Consider the following 20,625-nt stretch of genomic DNA (forward strand, 5'->3'; position numbering starts at 1 on the left):
TGGGGGACTCACACTGTAAGGAGTTTAAGAATTATCGGTTGGATCAATACCACATGCTACTTTAGCCAAGGACTGAGAGCATTGAAAATTGCTCTCAACTCTAAGTAATTTATGAAGAGTAATCTTTCTTGTGGAAACAAAGTTCCTTGAGAACAAAAGTTCTTAATGCATGAAATACATCTAGACTGCGCTTCTAAAATTATATTTTTAAACAATGTCCAACCCTGTTGTACACTTTTAACCTTTGCAGCTGCACCTTTTATTTTTTTTCCTATTTTCCTCATTTTATCAGTTTCCCTTTTGAAAATTTAGTTTTAGAGCTGTAGATTTACATATTGTTCACCTTCTACTCATTAATTCAAATTTGATCATGTTATGATCACTATGGCCAAGCGGCCTCACCACAGTTACTTCTCTCACCAAATCCTGCATTCCACTAAGAATTAAATCTAAAATAGCTCCCTCTCATTGGTTCCGGAACCAATTGTTCCATGAAGCAGTCATTTATTCCATCCATTATGTCTGTTATAGATGTGTTCACTGTAAAGTCTGAGGAGGGACTCAACAAACTGGGTCACTCATCAAAATGAGCTATGTCCATTATCATGGACATTAGGGCCCTAATGCCCATGATAACACCATATTGCATGCGTTATTTTTTGCTTTGCAAGATGCTAATGTTAGGAATTATTAGGAAGGGAATGGTTAATAAAACAGAAAATGTCATAATGCCTCTCTATCGCTCCATGGTGAGACCTTGAATATTGTGTACAATTCTGGTCGCCGCATCTCAAAAAAAGATATAGTTGCGATGGAGAAGGTACAGAGAAGGGCAATCAAAATGATAAAGGGGATGGAACAGCTCCCCTATGAGGAAAGGCTGAAGAGGTTAGGGCTGTTCAGCTTGGAGAAGAGACGGCTGAGGGGGGATATGATAGAGGTCTTTAAGATCATGAGGTCTTGAACGAGTAGATGTGACTCAGTTATTTACACTTTCGAATAATAGAAGGACTAGGGGGCATTCCATGAAGTTAGCAAGTAGCACATTTAAGACTAATCGGAGAAAATTCTTTTCACTCAATGCACAATAAAGCTCTGGAATTTGTTGCCAGAGGATGTGGTTAGTGCAGTTAGTGTAGCTGGCTTCAAAAAAGGTTTGGATAAGTTCTTGGAGGAGAAGTCCATTAACGGCTATTAATCAAGTTTACTTAGGGAATAGCCACTGCTATTAATTGCATCAGTAGCATGGGATCTTCTTAGTGTTTGGGTAATTGCCAGGTTCTTTTGGCCTGGTTTGGCCTCTCTTGGAAACAGGATGCTGGGCTTGATGGACCCTTGGTCTGACCCAGCATGGCAATTTCTTATGTTCTCATGAATGCAAATTTTAAAATTTTCATCAAAATGAGGGGCATGTAACACCAAAAATAACCAACTTTATTCCTGGTGTTAAGATATGCCCAAAATGGAATTTGCATTTCTCGCAAATTCCTTTTTGGGCAAGGACAATGTTCTCTCAATCTAGCTTGATTAGTACTCTGGTAGAGAGTGCATCAAGCTAGGACGAGAGAACATTGTAAATATCTCATCTTTGTGTACCTTCCCTCACTCAAAATCACGTCAAATCTTCACTGATGTCTACTATGCTGTTCGTACATCTCACTGTGCATGTAAAACTGGCCCCAATACACTAGACTACCCCCAAAACCATACCTTAAGTTACTAGATGACCCTCCTTTAGTGATATAAATCAGTGGTCCCCAACCATGTCCTGGGGGCCCACCAGCCATTCGGATTTTCAGGATATCCACAATGAATATGCATGAGAGAAAATTTGCATGCACTGCCACCATAAAATGCACTTTTTCTCTCATGCATATTCATATTCCACAGGCCAAACTATCCTCCACCAGAAACAGAGCCTTCTCCATCATTGGCCCAAAGTTATGGAATTCGTTACCTCATTTCCTTACCGCTCAAGAAAACTTAAAATCCTTCAAAAAAAGACCTAAAATCCTGGCTACTCAGCCAAACTCTTAAGGACAGCACTCAATGACTTTAAATTATAATCCCACAGCCTGCTATCATTCACTATCCCCCTTGGACAGTCTCTCCTGTTTCAAGCTACAGATGCCTCCTTTTATGATGAACTCAGATATCTCTGTTCATCTATTCAGTGTTCCTACCCTGTGTATATCTTGTTCTGTTCATACTCTTATTTATGCCATTTCTCATTACTGTTAAATTTAAATTTCAAATATCTTTCAATGTAACAAGTTGTTTTGAATGTAAACCGGAGTGAAGGCAACTCTGCTATACCTCGGTATATAAAAAATGCTAAATAAAATAAAATTGTGGATATCCTGAAAACCCGACTGGCTGGTGGGCCCCCAGGACAGGGTTGGGGACCACTGATATAAATAGTTGACTTAAATGAGAGCTTTATAAAGAGTCTCTCTCTCTCTCGTGCCTGGCGCAGCCCAAAAATAAGAAAATGCCTGTCTGGGTTCTTTACGGCCTCCAAAGTGAAAATATCGTGGGTGCAATAAATTTATCGTGTGTTGTGATAAAATACCTATGCGAAGTGCTAAAAAAGCGCACATTGTGGTAACTCTACATTATTCTAACCATGCCCCATTTCCTTATCTCAGTCGTTATCCATGCAAAATTTATAGCATTTTGATGAATATAGGCCTTAGGCTTTTATACATCCAGTTATAAAGGGTTTATTTTACAAAATTTCACTGCGTGCCTCAATTTTATTGGTACATCTTATCATTTATCTGTTTTCAAAATGAAACATAGGCAGGGCCGGTGGAAGCACTAGGCGAACTAGGCGATCGCCTAGGGCGCCTAGCATTAGGGGGTGCCGAGCCGCTGGTAGCCGATAAGAAGGCTCATAGGGCCGCCGAAGATCGGCAGGGCCGTGGAGGACCTCACGTCACCACGGCCTGAAAAAAAAGGTCGCTCTAAGCCTGCAAAACTCCTCCTCCTTCCTGCCCCCGTGGCCCCGGAAGAAAAATGTTGCCGGAGCCACGCGGGCAGGAAGGGGGGAGGAGCATCAGCCGTGTGCCAGAAGGAAGAGGAGCATCAGCCGCGTGTCGGAAGGAGGAGGAGCATCAGCCACGTGCAGAAGAGGAGCAGCGCTTACGGGCCGCCGCGAATCCCACATTGCGAGCGGCCTATCCTGCGGCGACCCACGAAGAGGAGGACCAGAGGTGAGAGAGAGGCTGAGGGTGTGTGTGTGTGTGTGCGCGCGTGTATGAGATGAGTTGAGTTTGTGTGTGAGAGTGAGTTGAGAGACTGTGTGTGGGAGTGAGGACCTGAATGTTTGCAGAGACAGCATGTGAGAGCCTCTGTGTGTGTGTGTGTGAGTGTGTGAGAAAGAGACAGCATGTGACAGTGAGAGCCCATGCTTGAGCAAGACAGCATGTGGGAGTGAGAGAGAGAGCCTGTGTGTGTGTCAGTCAGCATGTGCCAGTGAGAGACTGTGTGTATGAATGATTGTATGAGAGAGAGCATGTGACTGGGAGAGCCTGTGCTTAAGCAAGATAGCATGTGGGAGTGAGAGAGAGTCTGTGTGTGTGAGAGAGAGAGAGAGAAAGCAAGCATGTGAGAATGAGAACCTGACTGGGATTTTGAGGGAAGAAGACAGATGGAGAGAAAAGAAATAGAAAAAAAGACAATATAAAAGGAATTGGCAAAAAAAATAAGAAAGGAAAGGTGGAAAAAAAATCCTGTGACCAACCGATTAGAAAACTAAGATCAGACAGCAAAGTAAAAAAAAAAATTGCTTTTTACTGATTGGCACATGTAATCTTTGGGAATGTGCAAGAGTAGCACTTTCTCTATGCACAATGTAGGAGATCAGCATGGAGGAAGTGGAAGCCCACGGGGCCTGCAGAGAGGAGGCAGCAGAATGGGCTTCAGTGCCAGTAGCAGCAATCACCAATCAGTGCCTCCCCAATAGCCACGCAGCAGCAGTGACAGTGGCAACAGAGGAATGAGAGAGGCTCTGAGGTTGCTGGCAAAAGAAAGAGAGGGGGTCTGCCTTTAATGTGTGCATGTGTATGAATGGGAGACTGCCTGGGGGTGTATGTGTGTGAATGCATGGGTGCCTGCCTGAGGGTGTGTCTGTGTATGAGAATGAATTGGTGTCTGCCTGGGGGTCTGTGGGTGTGAGAATGAATGTGTGCATGCCTGGGGGATGGGGAGGGAGCGGTGTGAGAATGATTGGGAGCTTGCCTGGGTGTGTGTGTTTGTGTGTATGTGAGGAAGCCAGTGAGAGTGAGAGCATGAGTGTGTATGAGAAAATCCAGGGGTGTAAGAGTGTGTGTGTGGGGGGGGGAGTGTGTGTTGGGGAGAGAGTGTCTTACACCAGAGAGTGTGTCAGTGTCTGTGAGAGCGAGAGGTTATGGTGGGTATAAGAGCATGAATGTGTATGTATGTGACAGTGTATGTGTGAGAGAGAATGGACATGTGAGTATGTGTGAGAGAGAGAGGATAACCTCCTAATCCTCGACAATATCAGGGTGACTGGAAATCAAGAGCTTCTATGCATGGACAGCAGGGGCTTTTTAAAATCCTTATTAGTTTTAATTATTGGGTGTTATTTGATATATGTGCTGTTTTGAAATATTTTATTGGTGTTTGGGAAATTGTAAAAAATGTATATGATTTTAATTAATAGAAATTCTATTTATCAGTAGTTTTAAAATATTCTTTTCTTAGTATGGTTTTACTATTATAACTGATGCTTATGTTTCTTGATTTTATTGTTTTATGAGGAATGGTGGTTCTGTTTTTCCATTATTAATACACAGAGACTGGCTTCTTGGGGTTTCCATTTCAGTTTTTTCTAATTTGTGCTCCTTTATTTTGTATTCTGTATTTGGTGAGGGTCTGTTTCTGCTCTGTGTGTGTGAACATGATGAGAGATTCTGCTAGCATGTAGTGTCTGTATAGGGATCTATAGCAATCGGGTTTGTTTTGTTTCCTCAGTAGGTGATGTATTGGTATTCTAGGACCCAGTGTAATATTTATCCTTGCTTATTCACAGGTAAGGGTTATTGTTGTTTGAGTCCTTGGTGTTATTACTGTTATGTTATGATAGGATTGCAGTATAGATTTTGAGTGTCTTTTTTGTGGCATTTTGTGTTAGTTCACAATGTGCCTGGCAGTGGAAGGTGTTTGTGCTGCTGTTACTGTGAGGTGACACCAGAATTTGAAAATATCTTTTAGTATGATGAGCTGTAAGGGAAACATTCAAGCTCCATTGTTTGGGGGAATTTCAGTGGATGCACAGAGTTACAGAACTGGAGGTGCAGGATTTGTATTGACATTCTGTCCCTTCCTATAAATTCCAGACTTCACTCTCATAGCCATATAGAACTAGTTGAATGAGGCTATCAAATAATTTTATAGTGTGAAACTGGCCAGCTTTTTAAAATTATGCAGAAGACCCTTTGGACTTTATTAACACTTTTTTTTATAACCAATTTTAAAGCATTTCTTCATCACACCCACCTTTAGAGGTGGGTGTGATGAAGAAATGTCATTTTGGCTTCCCCCCCAAATTCTTCTGTCTAGAGACGCCACTGATTTTCTGTGACCTTAAACATTAGTACAAAAAGGATTAAGGGGGGATGCTGGAGAGGCACACACATGCATTGGCCCCTGGATGCCGGAGACCCTTGGTGCGCCACTGGGTGCGAGTCATATGGGGCCGCAAGCGATGGCAAAGAGGAGTGGAGATTTGGCGGGCCACAAGCAGTGCCCAACCTGCTTGCGACCCAGAAAACCGCACAGTGAGCGGGCGTGATCGAGAATGAGGTAGGAATCGGGGCCAAGACCGGGGGGTGGCGGCGCAACGGGGGGGCGCAAGGGAGAAGGCTCGCCTAGGGCGCCAAATCCCCTTGCACCGGCCCTGAACATAGGAAAGAACTATTTACACTTATTTTTTAACACAGAAGTTTATTAAATAAACAGGAGACTCCTATTACTTGGATAATTTTCATTGCTTTAATGATCACTACTTTTTAATCCTCTATCTAAAAATAAAAGATGGAGATTGTGATCTGAAATCAAGAACAAAGACTCATACTGAATACACTGGAACCAGCAGGCTTAAACTCCAATATAGAATGGCATTCATTTTTGTAAATGGACATTAGTTCATTGTGACTGGCTTTTTTTTTTTTTTTTATTATAAAGTTCACCAGATATGTTGATTGGATTGGGTCATGTTTCAATGATTGGTTCTTAGCACCATAAAGTGTGTATACAAGTGAAGCTGCATTTGTGAGCCACATTTTACATTCAGAGAGGCTATAGATGTTCCATCATTGAAAAAAATGTATATGATTTAAGTATACATCTGTCAAGTTATTCTATTTAGAAACTGTTTTCTGAATGATTCCATTTTTTTCCTCTTTGTCTAAAGCTGGCTCTTGGTGGAGCCTTCAGGGTGAAACATGGGTCACATCGAGTCATTATCATGGGGGGGGGGGGGAATTTAAAAAAATTGGACTTAAGTTTTTCACTATTGAAATTTTTTCACATATAACTGTAAAAAAAAAAAGGCTTTTTTTTTTTTTTTTTTAGACTAATGATTTTCAAGCCGAGTAAGAATTTATTCGGACCATTTGTAGCCTTATGAAGTCTTTTTCCTCCTTTTTATAAAGTGAATATGACATCTGACAGGTGTTTAATCTTTGCAGAGTGCTATTTTTCTGATCTGTTTGGATATACTCCCTTTGACTTCTTGCTTTTTTTGTGGTACAGTCAGTATCTTCAAATACATGCTGAGGTAACCTCTTATGTTAATGAAAACTGCCATCTGGTGGTAAAGGGTTGAAAGAATAGAAGCTGAGCAGTTCTAGCATGCTAACAAAGAACAGATAATCATCTCAATACAATAATTGGAAGAAGGAAATAAAGTTCACAACTTTAGCAGTGTAAATGCTAGATACAGCATTTTTTTAAAATTTCCTCCTATAATGAGACTTATGTCTAACTGAAACAACTGAAATGGGGAAAAAAAGAAGAAATTACTACTTACCTGATAATTTCCTTTCATCTAAGGAAGGCAGGCCAATCCATTCTACCAGCAGATGGAGAGAATAAAGCTGATATCATAGACATATAGCCCTGCCCTGACAACAGCCCACCAGTATACTCTGGAAAGGCCAAATTGATTATACTTGAACATGACTATTAACAGTCAACCACTCATGCTTATAACTAATCCCATGGGGCACATTTAAAACTAATTGGAGAAAGTTCTTCTTTACTCAACGCACAATTAAACTCTGGAATTTGTTGCCAGAGGATGTGGTTAGTGCAGTTAGTATAGCTGTGTTTAAAAAAGGATTGGATAAGTTCTTGGAGGAGAAGTCCATTACCTGCTATTAAGTTCACTTAGAGAATAGCCACTGCCATTAGCAATGGTAACATGGAATAGACTTAGTTTTTGGGTACTTGCCAGGTTCCTATGGCCTGGATTGGCCACTGTTGGAAACAGGATGCTGGGCTTGATGGACCCTTGGTCTGACCCAGTATGGCATTTTCTTATGTTCTTAATTCAGAACACTGAGCATAGGTAAAATAAGTAATATCTACCAACCTTACGGGCTGGTTGTAACACTTATCAGGCCTTCAATGAATAAACAGAAACACCACTCTGAGTCATCCACATATAAGGACAAACTAAAAGGCAAGTCGGATGCCGAGGGCAGGATGTGGATTGGCTTGCCTTCCTTAGAGGAAAGGAAATTATCAGGTAAGTTGCAATTTCTCCTTCCTCTGCACTCAGTGGGATGTACCAAAGCTACTCCCGAACAGGGCAGGAGGCTGCCTGCAGTCCAGTCAACACCACATGTGCAAGGGCTGCGTCCTCCTGTGCCAGAAAATCCAAACGGTAATGCTTGGAAAAGGTGTGTAAAGACCACATCACTACTTGCCAGTATCAAAGGAGACAATCTAATCTAGCCCATATCATTGCCTGAGCCTCTGTGGAATGCAGTCTGACCTGCTTTAGCACAGGAATCCCAGCATCCACATAGGCAGCTGTAATGACTTCCTTAACCTAATGGGCTATAGTTGCCTGCATCACTGGTTCATTTTGTTTACTGCAACCATTGAGCATAAACAGTCGATCAGACTTCCTGACAGGGTTAATAACCTCCAAGTACTGAATCAGATGCTGCTTGACAACCAAAGCACAAAAGAGACAATATTCACATTCATTTCTATTCCTGTCCAGGAGGGCGGGAAATAGACTGATTCAAATGAAACTCTGAAGCCACTTTCGGCAAAAAAGAAAGTACAGTCCAAAGCTGTACCACCTCCGGGGTCACACACAGAAACGACTCATGTCAAGAAAGAGCCTGCAGCTCTGAAATCTGACATACTGAACAGATTGCCACTAGAAAAACTGTCAAGGTAAGTAGCTTTAAGGAAAGACTATGTAGCTGTCGAAAGTTAGGACCTGCCAAGAATCCAAGACCAGATTAAGGTTCCACAAAGGCACTGACAGCCACAACAGAGGATGAAGATGCTTAACTCTCTTCAAAAGCCAGGACACAAGCGGATGGGAAGACAAAGCTCCACTATTGACTTGCCCCTACAACAAGCAAGAGCTGCCATTTGAACCTTCAATGTGTTAAGTGCCAAGTCTTTAAGCAAGCCTTCCTGCAAAAATTCTTAAATTAATGTAATTTCCACAGAGAGGCTGAGAACCTCGCTCCTCACACCAAGTCTCTAAAACTCTCCAAACTCTAACATAAGCTAGAGAAGTAGAAAATTTTCTAGCCCAGAGCAAAGTGAAAATCACTAGAGCAGAATAACCATGCTTTAAAAACTGAGCCCTCTCAAGGGCCAAACCATAAGACAAAATAAACCTGGATCATGTAGAATGGGTCCCTGCCGCAACATATCCTTCCAAGGTGGCAGCCTAAGAGGACTACCCATCAGCTGCCTCAATACACCACAGCCTCCAGGGCAAATCCTGAGCCACCAGAATGACTGTTTCATTTTAGCTTACAATCTTTCGAACAATTCTGCCATGACGGGAAGGCATATAGTACCCTAAACCACAGTCACGCCTGAACGAGAGCATTGATACCCAGAGCTTTCGGGTCTCTTCTGCGTCTGAAGAACTGTGGAACGTTTGCGGTGGTTGAGGTCACCAGCAAATCCAGAGACTGGTGACCCCAGCGTACAACTATGTGTTGAAAGGCATCATCCAATAACTCCCACTCTCTTGGGTTCAAGCTCTGTCTGCTTAGAAAGTTGGCCCTTACATTGTCCTTTCTGGAAATGTGGGAGGCGGATGTGTCCAGAAAATTTTTCTCTGCCCATACCATGAGCGTATCTATCCCCTCCAACACTTGATGGCTCTTGGTTTTGCCCTGATGATTATAAACCACCATCAATGCAACGTCCGATATTATCCTGACTACCCGAGCCTCTAGACACTGAGCGAAACTCAAACACACGAGCCAAACTGCACGTGCTTCCAATCAATTGATGCTCCACTGATGCTCCTCAGCGTTCCAGCAACTCCTGACAGTGAAACCCCCAACCCTGAAGGCTCTCATCTGTCCTGAGCACTAACCGTTCCGAAATCTCAAAGAAAATTCCCTTCCTGAGATGATCTACTTGCAACCACCACTACAAGTGGACGCTCACTTCTAATGGCCCGTCTAATGGCGCGTCCAACCTCCCGAAACTAATAGCGCCCACAACATGCAAATGCATGTTAATGGCCCTATTAGTTATTCCCAAGTGATACAGAAAGTAAAATGTGCAGCCAAGCAATACATTTTACTTTCAGAAATTAATGCCTGCCCAAAGGCTGGTGTTTATTTCTTTCAGCACCGGAAACTGTACAGAAAAGCAGAAAAAACTGCGATCATAGCGATATTAAATCAGAGGCCCCAAAATTTTAAAAAAATCAAAAATTTAAAAAAAATCAAAAATTAAAAAAAAATTTTTTTTTAATCAGCCGGCGGCCCACAGGTCGGAAGACTGACGCTCAATTTAGCCGGCGTCCGTTTTCCGAACCCGTGGCTATCAGCAGATTTGAGAACCGACGCCGGAAAAATTGAGCGTCGGCTGTCAAACCTGCTGTCAGCTGCTGCTCCTGTCAGAAAGGAGGCGCTAGGGACGTGCTAGTGTCCCTAGCGCCTCTTTATACAGCGGGCCCTAATTTGCATCTTCTTCCTCCCTGAATCACGCGCACAGGAGAGTGGCCTGTGCATGCGCCGGGAGAGTGGGCATTCGCCCGTTTCCCGCAACTTTACTGAATCGGCCCGTTTATTATTGCAAAGCTTTGGGGTAAAACATGGGAGGTGGTTTAGGTGCAGGATTAAGTATGGGAATTGTAAGAACCAGAGAGGAAGAAGAGAGTGTACTTGAAATAGCCTACCAGCAGAGTGATAAAGACAGGGCTGTGCGACTTTACAGGGCACTATACTAAAGGGGGCACTGCTGTTCCTTCCTTCCTGCAGACAGGAGACACAAAAATAGTGTGCAGGAGGAAGAAAGCTTCTGTCTGTGGATTGTAGGTGAAGGATCAACCTGGAGGATGGGAGAAGAGAAAGAAGGGAATATTTTGGGTCAGAAAATAGGTATGGTGGTGATACTAATGCTGGGCAGATAGTTGGGGAAAGGGATAAGTATATTGTGCTGGAGCCACCACCTCTGTTGAAGTAGGGAGTGCTGTGCTCGAGCTGCTGTGAAAGAATGGGGGAGGTGCCAGTTTCATTCTTTGTACAGAGTGCCAGTTAGGCTAGAGCTGGCCCTGGATGGAAGGACAGCATTGTAACACTATTTCTTACAGGACAAGCAGGATGGTAGTCCTCACATATGGATGACATCACAGGATGGAGCCCAATCATGGAACACTTTTGTCAAAGTTTCCAGAACTTTGACTGGCCCCTGCTGGGCATGCCCAGCATGGCACTAACCCTGCAGCCAGCAGGGGTCCCCCTTCAGTCTTCTTTTTATCATGCAGCAGTAGCCTTGCAGTTAAGGAGCTCTGCAGAGATTCCTGACAGGAATTTTCCTCACAGAATTACTAAAAGTTAATTTGCCCCACAAGGGTCCCTCCTTTAACTTTTCCAAGCCGCGGTACTCCGGTAAGGTTTTACCAGTTTTTCTGTCTATTACAGTCGAGTTTGGCCCTCGCGGCCTACTGGCCGTCGACCGTACCACAGCTAAATCTTTTCCATGGCGTTGAGGTTCCGTCTGTGCCCGGATGTAATTGCACCATGTCCGTCACAGACCCCCATAAAATCTGGGTAATGTGTCTTGGACGAGAGCACGATGTCTTGACCTGCACCAAATGTGCCCTAATGACACCAAAAGGTCGCAAGGCCAGAATGGAGAAGATGGAACTTCTCTTCCGTGCTCAAACCCCGACTCCGTCCATTGCATGGACGTCATCAGAACCGGCTCCATCAACTTCGCGTCAGCATCAACCACCGACCGGTGACCATCCGGCGTCGACGACATCTTGGCCTTCGACACCCTCTACTCCCCCTCAGTACTGAGGGGATCGTAGAGACAAACGTCGCCATCAACATCTTGGACCATCGAGGGAGCAAAATCATCAACCTCGCCATCGTCCGAGCTGCCGTCAAAGAAACCCTGTCCAGAAAAGGCACCGACCTTTTCGGCAACCGGGTCACTGAGGCAACCCTCACCCGACAGGATATCGGGAGCCGTGACTCCGCCTTTAACGGTGGTCCCTCCGGCTATGCCTCTGCCTCCTTCTTCTGTTCCGGAGCCGGGGCTGCTTGCTCCAGGTCTCCGAGAAGTACTGGACCGGATGGTTCAGGAGGCCATTGACAAGGCGATGCAACGACTTCAGGTTCTCCGGCACCGACACCGCTACCAATTGTGGAACCACTAAAGAGTCTGTTAAATCTTGTATCTGCTTAAAAATGACCCTATTATATTGGGTCATATAGAGCTGATAAGCGGCAATTCAGGAGATGAGCATTGATCCTTGGAAGACATGGCGACCAATGGCATCTAGAAACCGATCCGATTCCAGCAGCATTGGCACCACTGCTCTCCAGGATGGAAGCGCTCATAGCCGCTTTTCCACCGATGGACCCCGGGTCACTGATGGCTCCGGTGCCCTCCCCGCTTACTTTGTCATCGGGAGGAGAAACACCGTTCCGCATTCTTCCATCGGGAGTTCTGCCTCAGCCATCGATGCTGATATGTCCCTCGCCATCGATCCAACCATTGGTGCTGATACGCCCGTCGGCACCACTGTGCCATCCATCGATGCCATTGATGCCTGTGCCAGTGTCTTCAATGCCTTCATCGGTGCCTCCACCTATTCCTTCGACTCCTTCGGAGCCTAGACCAGGACTCTCGGATATCCCACCACCCCGTCCCCCTCTAGCTCCTAGAGGGGCAGGTACTGATCCCTATGATACCTGGACTGATGATTCCTCCCGAGACACTGATGATTTGCCTTCACCTCCTTCACCCACTGAAAGTGTTCTCCTCCAGAGGACCTTTCCTTTATAAATTTTGTGAAGGAAATGTCTGAATTGGTTACCTTCCAATTACAGACTGAACAGGATGATAGACATCAGATGATGGAGTTGCTTCAATTCCTGGATGCTCCCAAGGAAATAACCTCCATCCCTATCCACCAGGTTCTTCACTATCTCCTCAAGAAAAACTGGGAACATCCTGGCTCCATTGCTCCAGTCCACAGAAAAGTTGACACTACTTATTTGGTGCAGTCAGCTCCAGGTTTTCAAAAACCTCAATTGGATCACCAGTCTGTAGTGGTTGAATCCGCACAGTAAAGAGCCAGAAGATCAAAGCCTCACACTTCTTTTCCTCCTGGGAAGGAACATAAGTTTCTAGATGACATTGGTCGCCGTGTCTTCCAAGGATCAATGCTCATCTCCCGAAATGCCGCTTATCAGCTCTATATGACCCAATATAATAGGGTCATTTTTAAGCAGATACAAGATTTAACAGACTCCCTGCCTCATCAATTTCAAGAGCAACTCCAAACCCTAGTAAACAAAGGGTTTGAGGCAGGCAAGCATGAGATCAGATCATCCTATGATATCTTTGATACTGCTACTAGAGTATCTGCAGCAGCTATTTCGGCAAGGAGATGGGCCTGGCTCAAGTCTTCTGACCTTCGCCCTGAGGTACAAGAAAGGTTATCTGAACCTACCCTGTGTAAGTGCACAAGAACATGCCATACTGGTCCATCAAGCCCAGCATCCTGTTTCCAACAGTGGCCAATCCAGGCCATAAGAACCTGGCAAGTACCCAAAAACTAAGTCTATTCCATGTTACTGTTGCTAGTAATAGCAGTGGTTATCTAAGTCAACTTAATTAATAGCAGGTAATGGACTTCTTCTCCAAGAACTTATCCAATCCTTTTTTAAACACAGCTATACTAACTGCACTGACCACATCCTTTGGCAACAAATTCCAGAGTTTAATTGTGCAATGAATAAAAAAGAACTTTCTCCGATTAGTTTTAAATGTGCCACATTCTAACTTCATGGAGTGCCCCCTAGTCTTTCTATTATCCGAAAGAGTAAAAAACCGATTCACATCTACCCGTTCTAGACCTCTCATGATTTTAAACACCTCTATCATATCCCCCCTCAGGCGTCTCTTCTCCAAGCTGAAAAGTCCTAACCTCTTTAGTCTTTCCTCATAGGGGAGCTGTTCCATTCCCTTTATCATTTTGGAAGGAGATTTTGTGTAGGAGATAATCTGTTCGGAGAACAGATTCAACGGACAGTGGTGGAACTTAGGGACCATCATGAGACTCTAAGACAGCTCTCTGATACCTTCTGACTATTCTTCAAAACAGCCCTTCCGAAAGGACTCTAAAAAGTCATTCTTCCGCCCGAAGAAGTCCTACCCGACACCAGCCAGATCCCATTCCACGAGACCTTTTCAAAAAGCCCAGTCTCGTCAGACACAGAAACAAAAACCGCAAGCAGCTCCTCAACCAGGTCCTGCTTCAGGTTTTTGACTTCTACCTAGAGAGCAGCAGCCAGCTTCCATTGCCTCACATACCGGTGGGAGGTCGATTGTGCCACTTCAACATATGGCACAAAATCACCTCAGACCAATGGGTACTGGCGATAATTGCTCAAGGTTACCATCTGAACTTTTTCTCCGTGCCACCGGACTCCTCACCTCTACCGACGTGGAGAGCATCCTACCACTCCACCCTTCTGGATCAGGAGGTCTCCCTCCTTCTCCAGTCCAAGGCAATAGAACCCATACCCCACTCAGCACGGCCTAGGATTCTATTCCTGGTACTTTCTAATCCCCAAAACATCGGGAGTACCTCCAGCGAGAGAAGTTCAAGATGGTAACCTTAGGCTCACTTCTTCCTCTTCTTCAAAGAGATAGACTGGCTCTGCTCTCTCCACCTCCAGGACGCATACACTCATATTGCGAAACCCAATCTCATTGCAAATACCTGAGGTTTCTCGTAGGCCCCAAGCACTACCAGTACAGAGTGCTTCTATTCGGCCTGGCATCTGCGCCACGAGTCTTCACGAAATGCCTTGTAGTGGTTGCAGCCTTCCTAAGAACTCAGGGTGTTCACGTCTTCCCCTATCTAGACGATTGATTAGTCAGGGCTCCCACTCAGCAAGCTGCTCTGTCGTCCCTCAATCTAACCTTACACACTCTAATTTCATTAGGATTTCTCGTCAACTACGACAAATCCTCTTTAGTCCCATCTCAAACCTTGTCATTCATTGGGGCAGACTTGGACACCTTGCAGGCAAAGGCTTTTCTACCTCGACAGCGAGCTCTCACTCTCGTGTCTCTGGCACACCAGCTGCAGTCTCAGCATTCCGCAATTGCACGCCACTTTCTCATCCTTCTGGGACACATGGTGTTCTCAGTGCAAGTCACACCAGTGGCCCATTTGGCCATGAGAGTCATGCAGTGGACTCTACGGTCACAGTGGACTCAAAGCATTCAGCCCCTGTCGACCATTGTCCACGTGACTCACTCTATCAGTCTCTTGCCTGGTGGCGAAATCAGAACAATCTCCTCCAAGGCTTGACCTTTCAAGCTGCAGACCCTCAATTAACTCTCACCACCGATGCTTCCAACCTCAGATGGGGAGCTCATGTGGCCAATCTGCAGACACAAGGATCTTGGTCTCCAGAGGAAGCCAAACACCAAATAAATTTCCTGGAGCTTCAAGCAATCAGATATGCTTTCAGGGCATTTCAGGATCGCCTCTCAAATCAAGTTATCCTGATCCAAAAGGACAACCAGGTGGCCATGTGGTACATCAACAAACAGGGACGCACGGGCTCCTTCCTTCTGTGTCAGGAAGCTGCACAGATATGGGCGGCAGCTCTCTCCCATTCCATGTACCTCAGGGCCACCTGGTTACCGGGAGTGGACAATGTGTTGGAAGACAAGCTGAGTCGCATCTTTCAACCGCACGAGTGGTCTCTCAACCCCTCAGTAGCGAATTCCATCTTCCAACAATGGGGATGTCCTCAAATAGACCTCTTTGCGTCTCCTCAAATCCGCAAAGTAGAGAACTTATGCTCTCTCATTCGCAGCAAACACTGTCAGCCCAGAGACACATTCTCCCTCTCGTGGACAACCGGTCTGCTCTATGCATTCCCTCCACTTCCTCTTCTCTCGAAGACTCTCATGAAGTTACGTCAGGACAAGGGAACCATGATCCTGATAGCACCTCACTGGCCATGCCAAGTGTGATTTCCAATACTTCAGGATCTCTCCATTCACAGGCACATTCCCTTGGGAAAGGACCCGCTTCTGATTACTCAAAACGATGGGTGCCTCTGCCACCCCAATCCTCAAGCCTTGTCCCTGACGGCATGGATGTTGAAAGGTTAATCCTTCAGCCACTCAACCTTTCTGAACCAGTTTCCCGTGTCTAGATTGCTTCATGGAAGCCTTGCACAAGAAAATCTTACTCTTACAAATGGAACAGATTTACGTCATAGTGCTCTTCTCAGTCCCTTGACCCCTTTACCTGTTCAATCACGAAGTTTTTGGACTATCTCTGGCTCTTCTTAGTCAGGTCTAAAAACTTCTTCCATCAGAATGCATGTCAGTGCGGTAGCTGCCTTCCATAAAGGTGTCGGGGATGTTCCTATATCAGTACAACCCCTTATAATGCGTTTTTTAAGGGCTTGCTTCACCTCAAGCCTCCACTGCGTCCTCCGGCCCCTTCTTGGGACCTTTACCTGGTTTTGGGTCGGCTCATGAAACCACCATTCGAGCCTCTTCACTCCTGTGAACTTCGATATCTCACATGGAAAGTGATTTTCCTTTTGGCAATCACTTCAGCTCACAGAGTTAGTGAATTACAGGCCCTAGTTACCTATCCGCATTACACTAAACTTCTGCAGGACCGGGCAGTACTCCACACTCACCCTAAATTCTTACCCAAGGTAGTTTCGGATTTTTATCTAAATCCATCATACTACCTACCTTTTTTCCCAGGTCCCATTCCAACCCAGGAGAGCGGGCTCTGTATACCCTTGACTGTAAACGGGCTCTAGCATTCTACCTAGACCGTACATCTGCCCACAGGAAAAGCACTCAATTGTTTGTCTCTTTTCACCCTAACAAGTTAGGGAAGCCTGTGGGTAAGCAGACTCTCTCCTCCTGGTTGGCGGACTGCATATCCTTTTGCTATCAGCAAGCGGGCATTCCATTTCAAGACCGTGTTAAAGCACACTCTTTGAGGGCCATGGCGACTTCAGTAGCACACCTACGATCGGTGCCGCTTTTTGACATTTGCAGGGCTGCCACCTGGAGTTCTCTCCACACCTTTGCAGCCCACTATTGCTTGAACAAAGCCGGAAGACAAGATTCCATCTTCGGCCAGTCTGTCCTTCGTAACCTCTTTACAACATGACGTACCAACACCCTTCTGCCTGTCCGTTAGGGTTCAGGATGCCTTCGGCCAAATTTTATCCCAGTCCTAGTGCTTTGCACACCTGGGTACATTTGGTGCATTCTCGGACACCCTCAGCTCGGTACTCACCCATATGTGAGGACTACCATCCTGCTTGTCATGTGAGAAAGCAAATGTTGCTTACCTGTAACAGGTGTTCTCACAGGACAGCAGGATATTAGACTTCACGAAACCCGTCCGCCCCCCTGCGGTGTTGGGTTCGTAACGTTTTATTTTATTTTTTGGCACTGCCTGTAGCTTTTATTTATTTATTTATTTATTTATTTAATTAATGCTTTTTATATACCGGCATTCGTAGGACACATGTCTGTTTACATGTAACTGTGAAAGGAAATTACAATGAACGCTGATAGCAGTTTAACTAGATAACATAAGAGAGTACATATTTAAGAGAAGAGTAACGAGCAAGGAAAATTATGTTGTACATATTGGATATTTAACTTATCCGAAAATTAAATTAAATAAACTTAAGTGAAAAAATTTGTGAAGCTTAAAATACAATCTTAGGTAGATATTTGAAAAAAGATGATATTATGTACACATGACGGCCAGGGTTAAGGAGTAGAGGCTGGGTTAAGACTGAAGGGGTACCCCTGCTGGCTGCAGGGTTAGTGCCATGCTGGGCATGCCCAGCAGAGGCCAGTCAAAGTTCTGGAAACTTTGACAAAAGTGTTCCGTGATTGGGCTCCATCCTGTGATGTCACCCATATGTGAGGACTAACATCCTGCTGTCCTCTGAGAACACCTGTTACAGGTAAGCAACATTTGCTTTACACGTGGTTGGGACTGTGATAAGAGCAAGGTTTGATTTAAGGAAGCTGAGATTGGCATATGTGGGTGAGGTGTTAAGGGTAGATAAGCAACAATAGTGACCTACTTATTTGTATCTTAGTCCCTGGTCTCCTGCAGCAAATCCATGGAGAATAAGCAATTCTGTGGGAGGGAATGGATTTTTTGGCCTTTCCCGCAACTTGGAATCGCAGGAGACCGTGGTCCTCTGATTGTAATCATGATTGCTCTGTGTAGGCTACCGAAGACTTCTTGAAAACCTGTTACAACTGTACTGCTAAGGGTCTCTTATAAGAATGTGTGTGTGTTCAGTAAACACTTGGGAAGAGGTACCAATGCACACAGAGTAAAAATGGAAAATTTATTTGTAAATATAGGCATTTTCATTTGGTTTGAATTTTTTTTATAGTGTAACATCTTTACGACTGGCATACAAGGATTTAGAAATACAAATGAAAAAAGATGAAGAAAAACTAAAACATATGAGTACTAAAAAGAGAGCTGAGGCCGAGAGACTTGGTATGGGATTTGGCAATAGAAGGTATGTAACTAATTTGACTTTCTTCTGTTCCTAAGATTGTTTTTTAACCGTTGGCTGTGAGATTGACTGCTGATACTTTAGATTTTTGAACATGTGAACAATTCTTTCTCTACAGAGAAGCATCCAAAGCAGACATACTGACTGGTCATATAGCCTAAAAATGTAGAAAAACACTTGGATAATAAATTTTGAAATTTAAATATTAACCACAAAAGGCATTATGAAAAAGTATAGGGACCTTCATAACACTGAGAGGTTTACTTGATCAAGTCTGAAATTTCTACCGCTATATTGGTCATAATAATCAAACCACCATTTGTAAACTTTTTTTGAAATGTTTTTGTTGCTCATAAAGAATAAAAAGGTAATACCTGTATATTAGAAGTCTGTGCAGTGCTTGTAAATCATTTAATCAAGAAGCCGAACATGGAAGTATGTTTTGAAAACACTGCTTCAGTGGCTGAAAAGCATTACTAAAACGTCAATTTGTGCTTTCTGAAAAACAATGAAATGGTTTTGGACGGTTTCTACTGGGTCCGTATAGCCTGAAATGTAACAATTAGCTACTCTTAAGTTCTGAAATTCTTTCAGAGATCATGCACCACTACACAGTAGTCAGTTTGTTGAAGCCTTGGTTCTTTTGTCAAAAGAGGAACAGTTCTCTGAAGCACCATGTTTAGCATTTTCTTATCTTTTTGGTCTTCTCCTGTTTAGTTTTTATCTTTGTATATTGTGTGTGTGGTGGCACTAACTTTCAAAAAGGAGATAGAGCAGCTTTTAAACTAGAACAAGGGGCAAAGCAGACAGTCACTCAGCAGTGCATGTTTCGGGGCAATGTATCCTTGAAGAATACTAATGAAATAGGAGAGTTGGGACATCCCAACAGAGAGGTTCCAATAAAAGAAGACGTAGCTCATGTGCCTATATGTAAAAAATCACCGAAGCTAATGATTTCCAAATTATCCCTAACAACTGAAAAGCAGGTTATTAATATAAACAAAAAACATACTTTGAAATGTCTGTATGCCAATGCCAGAAGTCTAAAAAGTAAGATGGTAGAGTTAGTGTATAGTAGTAAATGATGAGCTCGACATAATTGGCATCACAGAGACCTGGTGGAAGGAGGATAACCAATGGGACAGTGCTGTATCAGGGTACAAATTATACTGCAATGATAGGGAGGATCAACTTGGTGGCACTTTATTTCCGGGAGGGTATAGAGTCCAACAGGATAAAGATCATACAAGAGACTAAATGCTCAGTAGAATCTATATGGATCGAAATCCCATGTGTGTTGGGTAAGAGTATAGTGATAGGAGTATACTACCGTCCACCTGGACAAAATGGTCAGACAGATGATGAAATGCTAAGAGAAATCAGGGAAGCAAACCAATTTGGCAGTGCAATAATAATGGGAGATTTCAATTACCCCAATATTGACTGGGTACATGTAACATCAGGACTTGCTAGAGACATAAAGTTCCTGGGTGTAATAAATAACTGCTTCATGGAGCAATTGGTTCAAGAACCAACAAGGGAGGGAGTTATTTTAGATTTAATTCTTAGTGGAACGCAAGATTTGGTGAAAGAAGTAATGGTGGTGGGGCCACTTGGCAACAGTGATCATAACATGATCAAATTTAAACTAATAACTGGAAGGGGGACAATAAGTAAATCTGCAGCTCTAACACTAAACTTTCAAAAGGGAAACTTTGGTAAAATGAGGAAAATAGAAAAAAAATGAAAGGTGCAGCTCTAAAGGTTGTGTTAAAGCATGGACATTGTTTAAAAATACAATCCTAGAGGCGCAGTCCAGATGTATTCCACGCATTAAAAAAGGTGGAAGGAAGGCAAAATGATTACCGTCGTGGATAAAGGTGAGGTGAAAGAGGCTATTTTAGCCAAAAAAAAAATCCTTCAAAAATTGGAAGAAGGATCCATCTGAAGAAAATAGGATAAAACATAAGCATTGTCAAGTTAAGTGTAAAACATTGATAAGACAGGCGAAAGAGAGAATTTGAAATGAAGTTGGCCATAGAGACAAAATCTCAACTTAAAAACTTATATCCGAAGCAAGAAACCTGTGAGAGAGTCGGTTGGACCATTAGATGACCGAGGGGTTAAAGGGGCTCTTAGGGATGATAAGGCGATTTGCAGAAAAACTAAATGAATTCTTTGCTTCCGTGTTTACTAATGAGGATGTTGGGGAGATACCAGTTCCGGAGATGGTTTTCAAGGGTGATGAGTCAGACGAACTAAACCAAATCACTGTGAACCGGGAAGATGTAGTAGGCCAGATTGA

General features: G+C 43.9%; 1 protein-coding gene across 3 annotated transcripts in view; it reads left to right on the forward strand.

The window, feature by feature from the left end:
- ARFGAP3 (ADP ribosylation factor GTPase activating protein 3) overlaps window positions 1-20,625 on the forward strand; it is a 752,488-nt gene that overhangs the window by 416,484 nt on the left and 315,379 nt on the right. For all 3 annotated transcript variants that reach the window (XM_029600104.1, XM_029600102.1, XM_029600105.1), the window contains one exon: window positions 18,192-18,323. In XM_029600104.1, coding sequence (XP_029455964.1) covers window positions 18,192-18,323 — 132 coding nt within the window. The remainder of the gene's footprint in view (window positions 1-18,191; window positions 18,324-20,625) is intronic.

The sequence above is a fragment of the Rhinatrema bivittatum genome, chromosome 4 (genome assembly GCF_901001135.1).
Source record: "Rhinatrema bivittatum chromosome 4, aRhiBiv1.1, whole genome shotgun sequence".
NCBI classification, from domain to species: domain Eukaryota; kingdom Metazoa; phylum Chordata; class Amphibia; order Gymnophiona; family Rhinatrematidae; genus Rhinatrema; species Rhinatrema bivittatum.